The 19657-nt window shown below is 36.2% G+C and overlaps 1 protein-coding gene across 1 annotated transcript in view; it reads left to right on the forward strand.

Moving 5' to 3' along the window:
• The window catches only part of IL1RAPL1 (interleukin 1 receptor accessory protein like 1), a 4037132-nt gene that overhangs the window by 1596752 nt on the left and 2420723 nt on the right, over nucleotides 1-19657 (forward strand). The window contains exon 3 of the mRNA XM_044072379.1: nucleotides 4338-4617. Coding sequence (XP_043928314.1) covers nucleotides 4338-4617 — 280 coding nt within the window. The remainder of the gene's footprint in view (nucleotides 1-4337; nucleotides 4618-19657) is intronic.

A 19657-nucleotide genomic window follows, 5' to 3' on the forward strand; every position in this document is an offset into this window, starting at 1 on the left:
AATGATACAAGCTATTCTTGTTTAACAGGCTCCTGTGGACCACTGACCAGTTAATTGGCTCTCAGTTTGTAAGTGGAAGCTGAGAAAATATAATCCAGTTTTAAGAGTAAAGCTTGTTAGCAGCTCACAGCTTTTACCACCTGAACTATACCATTACTCAACAAAGCTGAGGTTTTGCTGTAATGTATATATCTTGATTTTTAGTTAGGGCATGCTTGCCTTTAGTTTTCTTTATCTTTGTTACTTAGACAGCCGTGGTGGTACAGCGGTAGCATTGTTGCCTCACAGCAAGAGGTTCTCCCATTCGATTCTCGGCTGGAGTGGTGGGAGTTCCTTCTGTGTGGAGTCTGCATGTCCTCCCCGTGGTTGGGTGGCATTGGAAAGACATGCGTAAATGGGTGTGCCTTTGTTGAAGGTTGGACGTCGAGCTGGCACCTCGGCGTTCGTGAAAATCTACTGCCAATCATTAGCGGACCGGAGTTCCGCTGTGGCAACCCCTAACCGGGAAAAGCCGAAAGACAAACCATCTTTGTTACTTAGCCTTTGGCCTCAGTTAGCTATCATGAATTGATTTCTAAAGAGTGGGACTGTTACAAGAGGTTTACCTAAATCAGCAATCATGATAAATGTGCCTATTGTCTGGGTCCATGGATAGTTGTGCTAATTTTAAAGAGACAAAGGAACAGCTTTGAAATTATGTGTTAGAGCTTCATCTTAAAGTTCAATCCCAGAAGGAATTTGTTTCTAGGCAGACCTCAGCTATTACAACTTGTGCTTTTAAATTAATTCCATCTAGTTCATCAGTAAAAGCTGACCTCTGCAGGTCTGCTTTAATATCTAAAAATATATATTTTTTCTAAAATTAGGAAGTTTATCATGTGGTTGGCCTTTAAGAATATATCTATTAAGTTAATCAATATTAAAGCCATGCTTTCTTCTACTGAGGGGGATGCTCAAGGAATGCTGACATAGGATTCCCCATCATAACGTTGTGGGGATGAGCTCTATGTCAGGACAATCATCTCCAGCCTTATCTGTCCATATGCCAATATTTGAGGCTTTTTTTCTTCTCTTTCACTTGTGGGGGTCTGTTGACCTTCTGGCCATTGTCTGTGTTGAGCTGGCCATGGCTTTGATGGAACATCAGCCTAAGCAAGCACATTTGATCCATCCTCTGTCATAGCATCTATAGATGCATGAATATGGATCCAATATGAACTACTATTACTCCTCATGACCACTTATGCTGTATGAAGCATGTGGTACTGAATTACAAAGGCCAGAAGATAATGGCTTTTGTTCACACTTCCCTTTCTTGGTTGTTGGGCATCCAACTTTAGCTCCTCCATCCCTGGGTGTACCTGCACTAGTGCCACCTGTGGTAGGTCCCTTTTCTCCAATGACGCAGACTGGTCTAATATTACCTCCAGTTCCTCTGGCCTTGACTCACACTCTGCAGGTCCATCTGTTTGTTCCTACATTGACTCTCTTTATACCTTTAAGACTGGCTTCTCCAGGCCCAGCTTTCATTATCCTAATACTCAGCCTAAGAATTTTCTGCAGGGGATATAAAACAGCCTGACTGAAGCATTCTGAAGGTTGATGTTATTATTAAGTTATCTGGTACAAGCTAGCCAGACTCAGCAGGTTCTAATGGGTCTAGCAACAGAGAGCAAGGCACTGGCTTCGACTGTATTGGGATGTCCTTTGCAGGAGTTATATCCATACACTTTTTAGCAGTAGATGTGGGAATTTCACTTTCAAGACATTTGGCTTCTTTTCAATGAATACTTGGCCTCTTCTGGTGTCGCCATTTCATAGAGAGACTGAACAGTGGGCTAAAACTACTGACCACTTTGACCCACAGATGAAAGATTCATATCTCCACCTTCATGTCTAGAAGACTCACATTTTTAGTTAACTTTTACAGATGAAGGAGAAGAAAGGTGACTGTCTCTTGGTCTAGCTTCGCCATATAGGAGACTATTGGACACCTGAATTAGTCTCCAAACATCCTTCTGCGTGGTCAATCTGCTAATTGACATTGGAGTGTAGTAATGACTATATTGGGTAACCTGGAAAAATCTTCATCCTCACAAAGTTCTTTTCCATGATAATGCTGCTCTCTATTTGCCCAAGTCTTGTCAGAGGAAACTGGATGCACTTTTTACATCTGCAAGATGCTTACTTGCATGGCACAATTATTAGAGTACTCGATAAGTTCCTTTAGTTCTGTGTAGGAGACAGTCATTTTCAATTCAGGACCCTGCCACTTGTCTCACTTCAATTGCATGGGGGTTTCCAAACTGCCAAGCTGTAGTGCCAGCTTATCTCTTCTACAGGACATAGAAGTGTTTCCTTACCTGATGACTGAAGACTGGTTTCTACCTTTGCACACCAAGGATAATGGAATTTGTCAAAGAAAGCTGCTGCTAAGATTACTTCCATTTCAGATGATCACAATAATTCTGAGAATGTTACAGCTCCAACCCACAGAGGCCATTTTGATTACTGAAAAATAACGAGAAGTACCAGGACACATGGAGTCTATCTTCCTTTAAGCAAAGCACTAAGCATTTTGTAGATGATTCTGCTGCTGGACTCAAAAAGCCCAGAAGAAGCAGATTTGTGGAGTCAAGCACTTGGGCAAAGGGCAGGTACACTCATTGTTATATCATAAGACAGTCTGAGCTTGACAATTTTGCAGAGGATGTTGTAGTCACAGTTCTCCCAGCATACGGATTCTTGTGCCTATCACAGCAGTCCACTTCAGTGGTTGGAGCTAAGTGCATTTAGTTAGTTAGTTAGTCAGTTAGTTAGTTAGTTAGTTAGTTAGTTAGTTAGTTAGTTAGTTAGTTAGTTAGTTAGTTAGTAGTAAGTTAACATTTGTTTACTGTGAGTCAGACTGGGACAGAGTCCATTTTCATATTTACATATTTTCAAGATGACTCATTTTCTGTTCCCAGGTGTTTGGCTGCAGTCACTTTGGATGTCTTTGCTTTAGTGACATTTCACTGGGCGGTTGTTCCAGGGAATATGATCTGCTCAGGAATCCTCCCATCCTTACACATCATTGTCTAACAGAAAAGGGCGGGCTTGTTAATCCCAGTGGTTCCCCAGTTTGCCTTTCTTTCTGGTGTTTTATCATTCGATATCAGTAGATCAAAAACCAGGGCAGAATGAAGTCCTACATAATATGTCAGGAAGCAGTGGGAGAATGGAAGTGGGCTATTTTAACCAATCACTTTCTATTTGCCATATGTTTGAGGTTCACTTACAGTCAACCTCGCAGTCAGACAATACATGACAGCATTGCTATAGACTGCAGCAAAGGTAACACCAACATTTATATCATTGTTAAGCATCAGTTAGTACTCATTATTCCTTATAATTAATTACCTTCACTGTAAGGCAACTTGCATAAATCATATGACTAATTTAGACTGTATGCTGGGTAATTCATTATTTTCACAAGTCATACTTCAGTACTTAAGGCAACATCCTTAACAATTAATTTGCTTCTTTATCTTTTTGTGAAATTGCCTTTATGTATGTATGTGGAGTCATTTTTTTATATACAGTAAACTCATCCCCACCCCTCATCAGTCAGTAGTCTTCTGATCAACATTCCTAGGGGTACTGGGTCAATATTCCTTCTCTTTCTTATGATTTTCTATGCTTCTTTGGATTATTGTTCCTTTTCTGCTCATTCAGCAATATATGGGGTAAAGGCTATGCTTAAAACCATCTCTCCTTGACAGGTTGTCTTGGTCCACTACTTAAATTTCTTAACAATAGAAAAAGGTTAATGTGTCTCACACACACACACACACACACACACACACACACACACACACACACACACACACACACACACACACTCCACATAATTTCATACACAAAAAGAACTTGTGTGTCTCTTATAAGCAAGATGTATACTCATACAGTGACAGAAACATTTAGACTTGGAACCATTTTTTTTTTTTAGAGATGTTAGTTAGATTTCTTTACACCATATGTGTGTTTGAAAATGTGAGTGTGTTTGTGTCTGAGTATGACAATGTGTGCACATCCAGTTGTTGATATTGATAATCTTTTTATCATTAAAACTTTTTCTACATTAAACATACAAATGGCTTTCTAGGCCAAAATGGAATAGTTCACAGATAACAGAATTGAGAAATGTGTGTAAGATAAAAGTATATGGCATCTATACTACTTAATGTATGGGAATAGACATTGATACATATACATATATGCGTTTAAGTATATAACTGAAGTCCTCCACATAACATTTTGAAAAATTGTTTTATGTTTATTTGTTTTTCTTTTTATAGCTGATGGATGCACAGACTGGTCTGTGGACTACAAGAAATACCATGTTTTAGTGGGAGAGCCAGTCCGGATAAAATGTGCACTATTTTATGGGTATATAAGAGCAAACTATACCATAGCTCAGATGGCAGGACTGAGCCTTATCTGGTACAAAAGCAGCAGGCATGGCGACTTTGAAGAGCCTATATCATTTGATGGAATGCGAATGAGTAAAGAAGAGGATTCTATATGGTTTCGCCCAGCAGAAGTCCAAGATACTGGTCTATATGCCTGTGTTATAAGGTAAAACACTCACTTATTATTATGGATGAACTATATCACCCAAGCGGGTCATGCTGCACAGTAGGGATACTAAATATGCAGTTCACTTCTGCTTGAGTTGCAGTAATTACTTTGGTAATGAAGATCCTTGGAAAGTAAATTTATCTTCAATGTGTTAATCTATTGAATCATGTTCAGCTTTGAGGTTTATGTTTGGAAGATCAAGAGAAATGGTGAATTTGCACTATTTGGTGATCAATGCGCTTCATGTAACTGTGAACTGTAGACCTTGAAAAATAATGGAATTAATGTGAATTTTTTTTTATTTTAAGAATGTACATTCTTCTTTTAAAAATGTACTGATGCAGTCTTTGCATGTGTGATATAGAAGAAGACTTTAACGGTCCACTTTATAATGACACGCCTGTATTAATGCTCCCATATTATTATGTCCCATTGATTTCTAGCAATGCTTCATCTCACAATTATTTTCTGTTTTTGCCAAGACTTGTTTTTCATTCTATCCAAGTAGACATGCATGTATCCATTTTACTGTAAGCACCCGTTGATTTTTTTCATACTATTTCTTTTTTGAGAATTTGAAAATACTCAGACAAGTGGAGGTATGCTAAATGCTGCCTAACTATAGCATTTGCCTTAATCATTTATGCCAATGGTAGTTTCTTACCTAGTAACAGCATGTGTAATATCAAATGTGCATTAATTTTCCACTGGTATATGTGTATGTTTTTATCCCTTGTCAGATGTTGTAGAAACCAGTTGAGTACAATATGTTCTCCTCAAAAAGAGCTTAGATGCGATGGTCATGTCATTCTTAAATATTTAACGTTTAGCATGTGTCCAGAATAAATTTATCATCTTCTTTCATATGCCATTATATGTAGATAAAATATATACTTAAAAATATGTTAATAACATCACCACTGAAACTGATGAAGTCTGTAAAGCTGAGCCCAATAAAACTGAGGGGCTTTCAGTAATTTTATCTGGTTCAATGCATTGAATTTACATACATGAGGCTGTACCCCATCCACATTTCCAACAAAAGACTCACTGGGTTGCCAAACTTAACATTTAAATTAAAATTAATTTCCTGTGAATTCTATCTCTTTATCAAACTTGACTGATCAGGGTAAAGCAGGTTCAGTGGTAATTGGGTTAAATTAATGCCTATAGATCACAGTCCATCTTGTATAGAAGCATGTTTTTTTTATGGCTGATTCAAATACTAAAGACATTATTAAAAATACAAAAACTGAGTGTTGAAGAAAACATATATATATTTGTTAGCACCACAGATAAAGTATGTAAACTATAATATTTTGAATACACAGCATTTGAACTAAAAAAAGACTGTTTTGGGGTTATGAAAATATAGTAATTATCATTCATAGTAAACACATAACTGAAAGTCAAGAAAGACTGTGGCACATAGTCTAATTCAGGACATAAATCAGGATTGTTGGACATAGCTTTGCTCCCTTCCTAGAGATTCATCCAAGTATTCTGGTGACCTGTTGGTAGCTATATTTTTGTATGAAAATTTCATCCCCTCAAGTACTGAAAATCAGGTGGAAGCAAGGTGTAATGTCATCATATGTTGAATCACTTTTTCGATGTAACCAATTCATGTTTCTAGTACTTCTCAACCTTAAAAGGAGAATCAGCTATAATAATGTATGGCATTTTAGAATAAACATACTTTTCATGTCTAAGATTTCCAGAGCAGCATTATAACTGGACAAGTAATGCTAATTATAATAAATTCAGTTTCATCTTCAAGTCGGTCCCTTCATGCAGATAATGATGTGTAGTAGTCAAATGATTTCTGCTTTAAATATTTAAGAAATAGATACTCTTCAATGTTATGGAACAACGCACTAAACTGAGCGGTGCAGTTTTTTTTTTTTTAACCTTATAGGTCATTGTCTTTCTATTCAATGAAAGACATTATATTCTTTCCAGAGTCTCACCGATGTTTTTATGAGGACATTACTTTTTAGAGGGTATATATTCATTGTATATTTTTGCAAAGCTTTTGAATAATACAGTAACAACTTTGCAGCTGGAGTTGTATATAAAAAATTACATCAGTTTTTATCAAACGTGTTAAATCTTTTCCTAGGTTAACAACCTGAATCTGAGAAAAACTAAAATTATGACTGAAATATGATTTGTTTTACTCGCATGTTGGTTTTATTCCCTGGCCTGTTTGCATACCAGATTTACGATTCAGCCAGAGAAGGCTGCAGAATGGAACAGTTAAGCTGTTTGTCACAATAATTCTGTGCTTGCTTTCAGCTGCACATTTGATGATGCAAACTTGTTTCATATTCTTTAAAGTATCAGAGGAGTCTTGATTAGGGACACGAACATTTGTGTTACATTCTTTGACTGGAAATCTATATGAATTGTAAGAAGAGAAGCATTTTTTTATTTAAACTAACTAGAAAAGGACAATGCTTAATCAATGGAAGCTGTCAGGTAATGTTGCAAAGTGACCAGTTATTTTTATATAATTTTTATATATATATATATATATATATATATATATATATATATATATATATATATATATATATATATATCCCTCTTGTTATTATAGTTTGTTTAATTTTGAAGTTATTGTTCAATCTTTCTCAGAGTTTTTTTAAAACAAAGTTTTTCATTTTGGCCAGTTAGTGAATGGTTGTATAGGATTCTTTGATTGCAAAGACATTAACCCTATCTAAATAGTGGAATGAGTTAAGAATTATTATTTTTACAGCAAACAGAGCAGAAGGAAGTTTAATCTATGTGATCGGCCAGATATAGCTGTTCTGTTCTGATTGCTTGATTTACAGTTTGCATACATTTTTATTTTATTGCACCTATTTTATTGTAATTTGCTTCACTTTACATTTGTTTATTTCCTGGAGGCAGAGCTAGCATATATTGTACTGCATTCTTTGACAGCAGAGTTATTAACTGTCTTAGTTATTTGAGGCAGAGAAGTAGTATTTTTAATTAAGGCAAGCAAAGTAAGACAGGGTTTTATCTTAGTGAGCTGATAGGTAAAGTTGCATTGTGACCATCAATTCAGTGGTGCTTGAACTGTCTACTCCTTTATTTCAAGTTTTATTTACAACTATTCCCAGTCTTATCTCAAATGCTCATACTAGTGGCAATTCCAGATCAAATTGATAAGACTTAAGTTACCCTCCCTTCCATATCTCCCCATCCACTAGGTGCATAATGCAAAGCCAATAGCATTAACCCCATTCCCAGCTTGCTTTTAAAATCTGCTACATGTGGGAGAAGACTGCTTATTGCTGGAGGGCCTGCAAACTCCTTCTCATTATGCAGATTGAGGTAATATCTACTGTTTTACTCTTGGTGAAAGAAAGTAAAGTGATAACAGTCAACACAAAATGCTCAGAAATATGTATGGATCAAAACAGAAAATCCAAAATTGTAATAAAGAAAGAGTCCAGTGCAACAGAATATAGCACATTTATTTTATTAAAACAACAAACAAAATAAAAACTAAAAGATAAGTGCTTTCACACCCCTTACAGGCACGTCATCAGATCTACTGCTTAGATAACTAAGCGACATTTAAATACAGCGTCTATAGTGAATCAGCAAACGCTTAAAAAAAAGTATGCTGATTCATCGACCCTATTTGAGCAAACGCTGACAATCCCTAGCACCCAGAACAGCAATTTTTTTTACCAGGGAAAAAAATTGCTGGGCCGGTTTCAGGAGTTTGCCGTTTCCTCTACTGTGGTGCGATCTCGGAGTTGGTATATTTAGGTAGGGGGTGGGGGGGGGCACAGCCTCCGCATTAAATATTGTTTTAAGTTTTTTTTTTGTTTTTTGTTTTTTTTTTTTTGTGGAAAAGCGATTTTTTTTTCCCTGGGGAAAAAAAATCGCTCTTCCGAGTGTTTGGGATTGTGAGCGTTCGGTGAACTAGGGTCGATGAATCAGCATTCACTTTTTTAAGCATTCACTGTTTCAATATAGACCCTAAATACATTGTTGCAGACTTCAACAAGGTGAGTCCCTTGATCTCAATACAGGTTTTAAAAGGACAGTATCAAAATCAAAATACAGAGCCAGCAAATAATGACATAGAAATGTATTAACAGCTAGTAAGGAAAGCAAAACAACAGACCCGTTTCAGCTATAGATTTGTTAAGCCTTCGTCAGTGTAGTAAATTCTGGTTACATCCATTCTCCTTTTATAATACATCTCACCTAGAGGCTAATTGAAATAATTACATATTAAACATATTAATTGAGTCCTGGTGAAAATAGAGCACCCAGTTTAATGATCCATTTTTATCCTTGTTGTTTAGCAATTGATGCCAACCTGATTTATTATTTCTGTTCCCTTGTATTATATCAATGATGGTAAAATTGAAGACTGCATTAGAATGTTTCTCGGTATGTTTGGATAGTGCATTAGTTGGTTTCCTGATCCTGATATCACTTAAGTGTTCCGAGATTATAAATTTAACAGGTCTTGAGGTCTGTCCAACATAAAAGGCAGAGCAAAGATGTATCAGGTCTGATTTACTCCAGTATAAAGAAAAAAACAGCGGAGAGGAATCCACCAATTAGATTTATCACCACATATGGTAGGAATACGGATGTCTCACTCAATAGTGTATGCAGGCACTGGAACATTCTCTTAGCAGATACCAGGTTAAGTGAAATTGTAGATGACACATGTCAGTTCTCTTTCAGAAGGGGGAAAAAATCTTGGCTCACATATGAGTCATTGCAAACATATACATACATCTGATACACACTCAACACAGATAACATTAGAAGGTAGGATCTTACAAAGCTGTTTTCCATGTTGTCACTGCATTCATTGCAAAAGGATGCTATAGACCAGGGAATTTACCAGTAAGAATATTGGCAAGTTTTCAGTATTGCATTTTTTGCAAACTGCCAGTCAGATTGGCTCATTTACATGGCCTTCTGTAGTTGCTCTGCCTTTTATGTTGGACAGACCTCAAGACCTGGTCAAATTTAGAATCTTAGGACACAAGTGATATCAGGATCAGGAAACCAACTAATGCACTATACAAACATACCAAGAAACATTCTAATGCAGTCTTCAATTTTACCATCATTGATAAAATACAAGGGAACAGAAATAATAAATCAGGTTGGCATCAATTGCTAAACAATAAAGAGAAAAAATGGATCATTAAACTGGGTGCTCTATTTTCACCAGGACTCAACGAATATGTTTAATATGTAATTCTTTCAATTAGCCTCTAGGTGAGATACATTATAAAAGGAGAATGGATGTAACCAGAATTTATTACTCTGATGAAGGCTTAATAAATCTATAGCCGAAACTGGTCTGTTGCTTTATTCTCCTTACTAGTTATTAATAAATATATATGTCACTGTTTGCTGGCTCTATATTTTGATTTTGGCTGAGGACTTTTGGGGCCGTGCAGCTACCATACTTGCAGGGGCTCACTTCTTTCTTTAAAAAGACAATGCCATTTAAACCTCTATAACAATCTGCTTGTAACTCTACAATCCATTTGATTTCAATGCACTCAGTTCTTGTTCTGATGTTACCACCTGAAATGTTGGGTGTAACTAACTCTAACACTGTGATGAGAAAAAATAAGTGGAAGCATTTGTTAAGACATGCTTAGCTAAAGCATTTCTGGTATCTTTTTTCAGAATGTTATGTTCACATATCCTGTTTTTTAATGCCCTATTAGTCTTCCCTGCATAGTAATATGCATATACTTTACAAATAGCAAGGTAAACAAAATCTGTACTCTTGCAGTCTGCATGAAAGTTAAAATAATAAATGCAACCATTTCAAACATTCTCATAACTACTAATATTATTAATATATTTACACACATTACAAAAACCTACAGGGAAAAGTCCCTTTCCTATCTGAAACTACATACCCCTTACTGGCAAGAGGTTTGTAACATAATTTTTTTCAAAAATTGGCTGTTGTTGAAGCTAAAACTAGGTGTTTCACTAAGACGTCCTATAAACTTCTCATCAGTGGTCAGAATGTATCAGTTCCTTTTAACTACATCACAAACTAAATTAACACCATTCGAATAAGTCAAGCAAAGCCTGATTTTATTATCCACATTCAATGTAGAATGCACGATTTCACTCCAAGTGGAAAACTGGAGTCTGGCAGAATTTCCCATATGGCTGAGTACCTCATTCTGTGCCTTAGCTGTCTCTTTCTCTGAATAATTTCTTAATAGAAATTCCTTTATAAAAAAAGTATTTTGATACACAATTGTTATGGTAAGTTGATTGGTAAAGTTAATTAATATATAAATGTAAAGCATTTAATATGATGCACATAAAAAATAAACAAGAAAATGCAAAGACGTACTATTTAGTTATATAATCAACTCAAGTCAACACAACTGTACATTCTTGGACTTCTTGCTGCCTAACAAGCATGCTGAAAGCTTACCTTTCACTCACAGCAAAAGAGTTCTGGACAAAATCAAAAAGAGGGTTGAGGTGGAGTGAAAGTCCAAAATGAGGGACAGATTTTAAGTTTTGCTATAACAAACTTAGAATAGTGGTAGAATAAGATGTTTTGTTTAAGCATTCATTTTATGAAAGATATGAAGTTTGACACTCAAATGTATGTCATTACATAGTGATTGCTGTTCTTAAAGATTTGCCATAAAACCACATAGTTTATCAGGAACAGAACAAAAACAAAACCCAGAAATCTGAACATCGTGACAAATTTTGGACAGTATCTAGGTATGAAGGTTAGAGTGAAACAACTTAGAGCCAGCAACTTCAATAATAAGCATGCAGAATGATAATTAGAAGGAACCATATATAGTAACTTGGCATAAACAATGCTGAATAAAGTAAAATCCATTTCTAACTCAAACCATCAATAACAAGTTTTGTGTTTCTTTTCTATTCAGCTGCCATGTATATTTAACAAACTTCAGTTTAACAGAAATATATATTATTGCAGAAATTCCCAAGTTTAATTATTATATCCGCCTTTAAAATAGTCATTAACTGATGAACTGATTCACAGCCTTCACTGCAGCATTTAGTCACATTCAGACAGCCAAAGCCATGATAAGTACAAAGTATACATAAAGAGTACACAAGCAGTCACATGCAGGTATGGCATCAGTCAATATTAATTTTAAGACCAAAGGTTCTACTGCAATGTGGATGAGACATATAACTAAGCACCAGTTATCAACAATTATTAAATTAAGTTTATGTTTGATGCTGCATCATTAAATTGTTTGCTTATATGGTTTACATCCAATTAAATGGAACTGCTTTACTGCCATACCTCTCAACTGTCCATAATGATATGCAAACAGGTTACTCTTCTTATCAAGCCTTAACCGCACATATGAAAAGAAAGAAAGATTGAAAGATTATGTGGGTGAAAGGGGCACCAAATACCAGGAATACTCTAAATATGCTAGACGCTCCCACCTGACATACTGCCATCTCTGCCACTAGGAATTCTTCTAAATATTCTTAAGTGCTTTAAATTATATATGTAAAGTCAAGGGGGTGTAGGTTTCAAACCCAGCACCCTTTACATGGAAAGCAGATGTATCAGATGTACAAATCTAGTACAGTAACTAATCCATTGTTACTGTCAGTGACTTTCACATAATGAGAAGTATGAAGGTCAAATGTCTGGCATGACACAATGACTACAACAGTCTGTGAGTTGTGAAGGACTCTAGAGGAAGGCTTCACTGTAAAGCCAAGAGGAACACTAGATGACACTAGGGACATTATTTAAGCTACTATGGGAACTCAATTAAAAAATGAATAGAGTAGCAGCCCTAGCAGCAATATGCAGTCTACAAACATGAACAGGAATGAAAATTCAATGTCTGTCATTATTAACTGAATGTAGGGATCTGTGATTTATGGGGGTAGGCATAAGAAAATGTAATGGGGATATTATAACAACTCGGACTGTTAAGAGGTATGTAGTATGGTTGGGGGGGTTGAATGAGTTGGTGCTTATAAACGAAACAAAAAATCAAAACGAACTCAAAAACTTAGAAAAAAAGGCGAAAATGAAACCAATAAAACCAAAAGGAGCCGGCAACTTTAACAAGACTGTTTAATTAGCGCTTTCGGTAAAGCAAATATTTCACCTTTTTCAGTTAAAAAACAAGTCAATTAAGGTTGTTTATATATTCTTACAAAAGTTAATCAACCAATTAGTTAACCACTTAATTAACAAACTACTATCATACACAATCATAAATAAAAGAAACAGCGTACAAACACTCAATATTGCAGTCATAATGGTAAAAAGTAAAAAGTTTTAAATAACATCTCCAGGAAAACTCTACTAGACGCATTATCTGTCAAATAAACTCAAATATCAAAGGTAAATATAAAAAGGAAAAATAAGAAATAGAAAATATCTACAAATATACAATTTAGACTCATTATTAAAATGCAAGATATGCATAATCTATATATCCATAAAATGGTATATGTATATAAACACAACCTTAGAAAAATAAAGGTTGCGTTTATATACATATACCATTTTATGGATATATAGATTATGCATATCTTGCATTTTAATAATGAGTCTAAATTGTATATTTGTAGATATTTTCTATTTATTATTGTTTCTTTTGTTTTCTGTAATATATTTATTATTTTTTTTTTGTGTATATTTTTCCTTTTTATATTTACCTTTGATATTTAAGTTTATTTGACGGATAATGCATCTAGTTGAGTTTTCCTGGAGCTGTTATTTAAAACTTTTTGGCTTTTTACCATTATGACTGCAATATTAAGTGTATGTATGCTGTTTCTTTTATTTATGATTGTGTATGATAGTAGTTTGTTAATTAAGTGGTTAACTAATTGGTTGATTAACTTTTGTAAGAATATATAAACAACCTTAATTGACTTGTTTTTTATCTGAAGAAGGTGAAGTATTTGCTTTACCGAAAGCGCTAATTAAACAGTCTTGTTATAGTTGCCGGCTCCTTTTGGTTTTATTGGTTTCATTTTCACCTTTTTTCTGAGTTGGTGCCTATCCCAATTCCTCCAAAGCTAGTTACGAATATAAAATTGCCAAAGATTCCGATGACAACCATAAGGAATTCTATAGCTATGCCAAGAATCTAAATAGCAATGCTCAGATCTGCTCTGAGCTACAACAGAATGGCATTAAATATACTGATCCCAAGGATCTTGCCAATATCCTGGCAGATAGATTCAGTGCCAACTTCACCCCTCTATCACTCCCTAAAGGGCCCATCTCAATACCGAAAGATTGCCAAATTCCAGTAATAACAGCCACACAGGTAAAAAACACACTATCCAAAGCTAAGAATACAGCATCCACAGGACCAGACGACATCCCGGGCTGTGTACTACATGAACTACAAAATGAGCTGGCATCTCACCTAAGTGTCATGTTTAATCATAGCCTCACCTCAGGCTTCGTGCCCACTGAGTGGCGCACAACTACAGTTATCCCACTCCACAAGGGGGGATCCATCTTGGATCCTGGGAACTACCACTGCATCTGTCTGTTGAGTCTGATCTGCAAGGCCATGGAACGTATTATCATGGAACTTATAAACAAAGACATTGGCAACCTTCAAACACTAGACTCCACCCAGTTTGGGTTCATGAAGGGCTGATCTTGTCCACTGAACATGACTGACTTCTTCAAATCAGTCTCCAGAGATGTGGATGAGGGTGAGGCAGTCCACACAGTCTATCTGAACCTTGCCAAGGCCTTCAACACCATCTCTCACTCTGGAATCATAGATAAACTTACTAAGCTGGGAATTAATCCCTACATCACTCGATGGGTTGCCAACTGGCTTACTGACAGAACCCGCACTGTAAAAGTAGCCGACTCCAAATCCAGCTCCAGACAAGTAACAAGTGGAGTACCTCAGGGTTCAGTCCTGGGACCCCTCTTGTTTGGCATCTACTTCTCTGAAGTACAGGCCAACAATAAAGGACTCTGGCTAACAAAGTTCGCAGATGACTGCAAATTGAGAGCCATTATCAAATCCCCAAATGATGTGGATATTCTACAAAGGGGCCTTACAGAAATAGATGCTTGGTGCCAGAGCCATGGGCTCAAGCTCATTGCTAAGAAATGTATAGTTATCCCCTTTGGGAAAAAACACATACCCCTGAAGTACCACATAGGTGGCAGTACAGTAAACACCAAAAGTGTGATAAGAGACTTAGGGACACAGGTAGACAGTGGTCTCACCTTCAATAACCACATGGCCACAACAGATAGGAAATCCTTCCATGTGGCACACCTCATCACTAAGGGCTTTTCATCCAGAAAAAAGGAGGACATTGTCCCACTGTACTCATCCCTCATTAGACCCATTATAGGATACAATGCCCCGTTTGGTATGTACATCTCAAGACATCTGCAACAACTGGAAAGGCCGCAGAAATACCTCACTAAAAGAATCACAGGCCTAAAGCAGATGCCCTATGCTGACCATCTAAAAAAACTCCAGCTATACTCTGTCACATATTGTCTACTCAGAGGCAATCTCTACTTAACAGACAAGGCCATGTTAAACCCAAAGCTTTTGGACATGCTACACTTAAAGAAATCCCAATCCCTCAGAGCCACATGCTCCAGGGATCAAAACCTTGTCATTACAATGAACAAAACATGCTGGAGGGATAGGTTCCTGACCCAGAGACTCCCCAGACTCTGAAATAGACTGCCCATCCATGTCAATTAGAGTGCCTCATTGGCCCTCTTCAAAAGGAACCTTGATGACTGGATGGGTGATAGGAAATTCACCCCGGGGATCACGTCAGTTGTCCTGCTAGAGGGTTCCAGGGAAGTAAATATTATGGGAAGAAATAGCCAGGGAATTGTTATGGCTAGGCTTGTATAGGCCCTAGGGCCGATAGCCTAGTACCAATGTATGAACCTATGAACCTATGGGCCACCAGTATTAATTACCATAGGAAAGTTCTGATTAGTACTAGAGGTAGTTAATGTTGAGTCAGTGACATGCAAATAGTTGATAACAACACCTTTCTTTTTTGCACCTACCACATTTCTGAATTGCACATCTAAGCATTGTGTGCCTATTCCTTTTTACCACAGCTTTTATTGCCAGCAGTGTTTTTTTGATTTTTTTTTTGTTTTGTTTTTAATGAATCCCTGGGAGTGTGTGAGAAGGGTAAGTATTTTGAAGGGTAAGTATTTTCATGTCGATGTGCACAACAAGTACACAAGAGTCTCTGTATTTCAGATAATTACTGTGTTGCCTCACAGCAAGAGGTTCTCCTGTTCGATTCTCGGCTGGAGTGCCTTCTGTGTGGAGTCTGCATGTCCTCCCCGTGGTCGAGTGGCGTTCAAAGGACAAGCGTGAATGGGTGTGCCTTTGCTGAGGCTTGGGTGTCGGCCTGGCAACTCGGCACCATAAAAATCTACTGCCAATCATTAGCGGACCGGAGTTCTGCTGTGGCGACCCCTAACTGGGAAAAGCCGAATAGACAAACTGCTTGATTTACAGTAAGATATGTTTGGTTAGAAACATTTCTTAATATTTTACTTAATGATTCCCTAGGTCTGTACATTTTAACAAATAAAGTGAGGCTTGGAAAGTTTTACGCAGTTTTAATGATATTTATTTTGACACGCTATTTCAAAATTTCAAATTTACACTGTGGAACTGCTTGTTTAGGAAATATTGTAACTTGTTTTAATCACAACCAGCTTTCCTTAGGAATATTGTAGTTGTCTTTAAATTAATCTGAAGTCAACATTATATTGTCTAACATAGGGAGTCTACAGAGTAACATATACATAGCAACTCTGAATTCATAACACCCTTATTATTTTCATGTGTTTCTTTTTTATTTATCAACATTTTCTTTTTTTTAAAGTAATGCGATTAATCCATCATGCATAAATATCAGCTGTACAATATCTCAACACTACTGAGAAAATATCAGGTCTGAGAAGCACTTCCAACAACATTAAAGCCATCCAACAGCATCCTAAATATGTCTGCACTCAGAAACACTGGCATCACCATTGTACAGCTCAGAGACAACTCACAGTATGTCATATTAATCATTTTCCAGATTTCAATGCTCATTAGCACTGACCACAGATACATCCTCCTGCCAGCCTGGTACACTAACACATCATTATTACAGTAACACATTAATAAGACATTATTGTACACTGATGCCGCTCATTAACATTGTTTCTAACTAATTACATTGTTTTCAGTGTTATATTAATCACATTAACAACACGTTATTGCAATAACACATCATTATACATCATAGCACACTTTGTCACCATTGCATTCTTCTTCTTCATTGCATTCACTGTGTTGTTAATAGTGTTAATTACATTTAAGGTGTTCCATTACATAATTAATCATTTTCAGAAAAAAAGAGAAATAGTCAAGATGATAGCTTTGTCTATGCCCTTTATCATTTCTTTGGCATCGTGGCAATTAGAAGTGTTCAGCTAATATATTACATTGCATTTATATTTTCAAGAACATACAGAGTGCAATCTAATTCACAATTAAATAGTAAAACTTCAAAATGACTTGTGTATATAACATAAGGTAAATTTTCCTTTTATTTTGATTAAAGCAGCCTCACAATATAGCATCTTCCAGGAATTAAGCAAATGTCTATATTTTTTTCTTTCATCATGTCTTTATTCTTTCAATGAAATGGCTGCACTCATCTTTGCCATCTCCCATTAAATGAAATGAAAAAAAAAAACGCCAAATAGTACGGGTTATCAGTGATGGTTAATACATTTTTGCTTATGTGCTGCTTTGTTTAATTGTTATATTTATTCATGATTATACTTTTGACAAATATACTGTTGATTCTTCACCCTGGAAATCTGAGATCCTCTCACATGTAGAAAAGGTATTTTTACTTTGTATGGTGTCCGATCCTTTATACTGTAATACCCAAAAGACCTTCAGACTCACTAGTTTGACATGCTAATGTTCTGTTATAGCAAAGAAACAGTTTTTCACTTAGTTAATCCGTGAGATTGCTGGAAGTAACCATCTGTACGATGTTCTGGTGCACACATTTCTTATTTTGTCTAGATCCATGAAGCTATGGTACAGAGTACTACATTCTTCATATTAAATACATTTCTAATGGTGATCTAAAAATAATAAAAAATATATAACATATGGAGCTTTGAGATGAGTTTCTTTCTACAAATACTAGCACTGACACAAACACACACACACACACACACACACACACACACACACACACACACACACACACACACACACACACACACAACTACATGCTTTTCTTTTTTCATTTGTTTTTGTGTTGGTGAACTCCTGAAAAAGAATCGAGGGGCCTATCTGTTCCTTTTTTTATATTAATGAGGAGGATTTACTTTGATGGAAAAATTATTTACCATAGCATCTGCTTAATGAAATATCTGTTCTCTCAGTTAAAATGTGGCCAAGATTATTGAATAAAACATACTTGTTTTACTATAAAGATGAAAGATGAAACAAAAATAATGGCTGTCGCAAAACAGCATGCAGAAGGTAAATTTTGCCTTTCAAACTTAAAACACACTGGCCATATTAATAATCATTTTTTCTTAGGCTGTCATGGTTCAGTATAAAGGTCCAACTATTTCCTACATCATCATTACAGAATATTGACAATGTGTAATTATACTGACTCAGTCCAACATTTTATGTCAACCCCCACCAGTGCCAGTTGGTTCATTTAGTTGCTGTCTCTATCACCTTTGACTGCAGTTTCTGCCTTGCATAACATTATCTGATAACAGTGCCAATTTACTCACATTAATTGTCTTTTAACAGAATAACATAATTCACCTATTTTCCTGTTCTGTCTATTAAAAGTTCACACTTCAAATACTGTCATGTGCTTATTTATCATGTTGGTGGTAAAAGTAAAGTTCCTCGTAGAATTTTACCTCTCATCCGTATGAATACATTTGCTCATGATCATCCATGGATTCCCTGCTGGCCACCTTTTTATTAAGTAGTCATGTCATGTTGCAAAAACAGTAAAAGATTACTATTTTTCTTTAGCTAACAAATTATTCTTGTCTTTAATATTTATATAGAAGTGATAACAAGAAATAAGCAATTCAATGTCTGTAACAGGATTTTGAAAAAGTAGAAAAAACTGCTAATTAAGTGTCTAATTTATCGTCAGCACTAATATTTGGGTAATGATAACTATAAGCATAGATTATCAGATTTCCAACTAATGTTAAACAAAAGAGTTTTTTTATAATGTGAGTTAATGCATTTTTGAGTCCTATGCTCAGAAAAAAATATTTATCTAGGTATCTATGTATCTGTGCATCTGTCTATCTATCTATCTATCTATCTATCTATCTATCTATCTATCTATCTATCTATCTATCTATCTATCTGTCTAATAGCTCAGAGTAATGACGAGTGTGGAAGAGAGGTGAAGAAGAGAGTACAGGCAGGGTGGAGTGGGTGGAGAAGAGTGCCAGGAGTGATTTCTGACAAATGAGTACCAGTAAGTGTGAAAGGGAAGGTCTACAAGAGGGTAGTGAGACCAGCTATGTTATATAGGTTGGAGATGGCAGCACTGACAAAAAGGCGGGAGTCAGAGCTGGAGGTGACAGAGTTAAAGATGTTAAGATTTGCACTGGGTGTGATGAGGATAAACAGGATTAGGAATCAGTATATTAGAGGGTCAGCTTAGGTCGGACGGTTTGCAGACAAAGCCAGAGAAGTAAGATTGCATTGGTTTGGACATGCTGAGGAGGGATGCTGGGTATATTGGGAAAAGGATGCTAAGGATGAAGCTGCCAGGTAGAGGAAAAGAGGAAGGCCTAAGATAAGGTTTATGGATGTGGTGAGAGAGGACATGCAGGTGGTTGGTGTGACAGAGCAAGATGCAGAGGACAGGAAGAAATGGAAACAGGTGATCCGCCGTGGCGATCCCTAATGGGAACAGCCAAAAGAAT

Source organism: Protopterus annectens, chromosome 5.part0 (genome assembly GCF_019279795.1).
Source record: "Protopterus annectens isolate FY-2018-M chromosome 5.part0, PAN1.0, whole genome shotgun sequence".
Taxonomy (NCBI): domain Eukaryota; kingdom Metazoa; phylum Chordata; order Ceratodontiformes; family Protopteridae; genus Protopterus; species Protopterus annectens.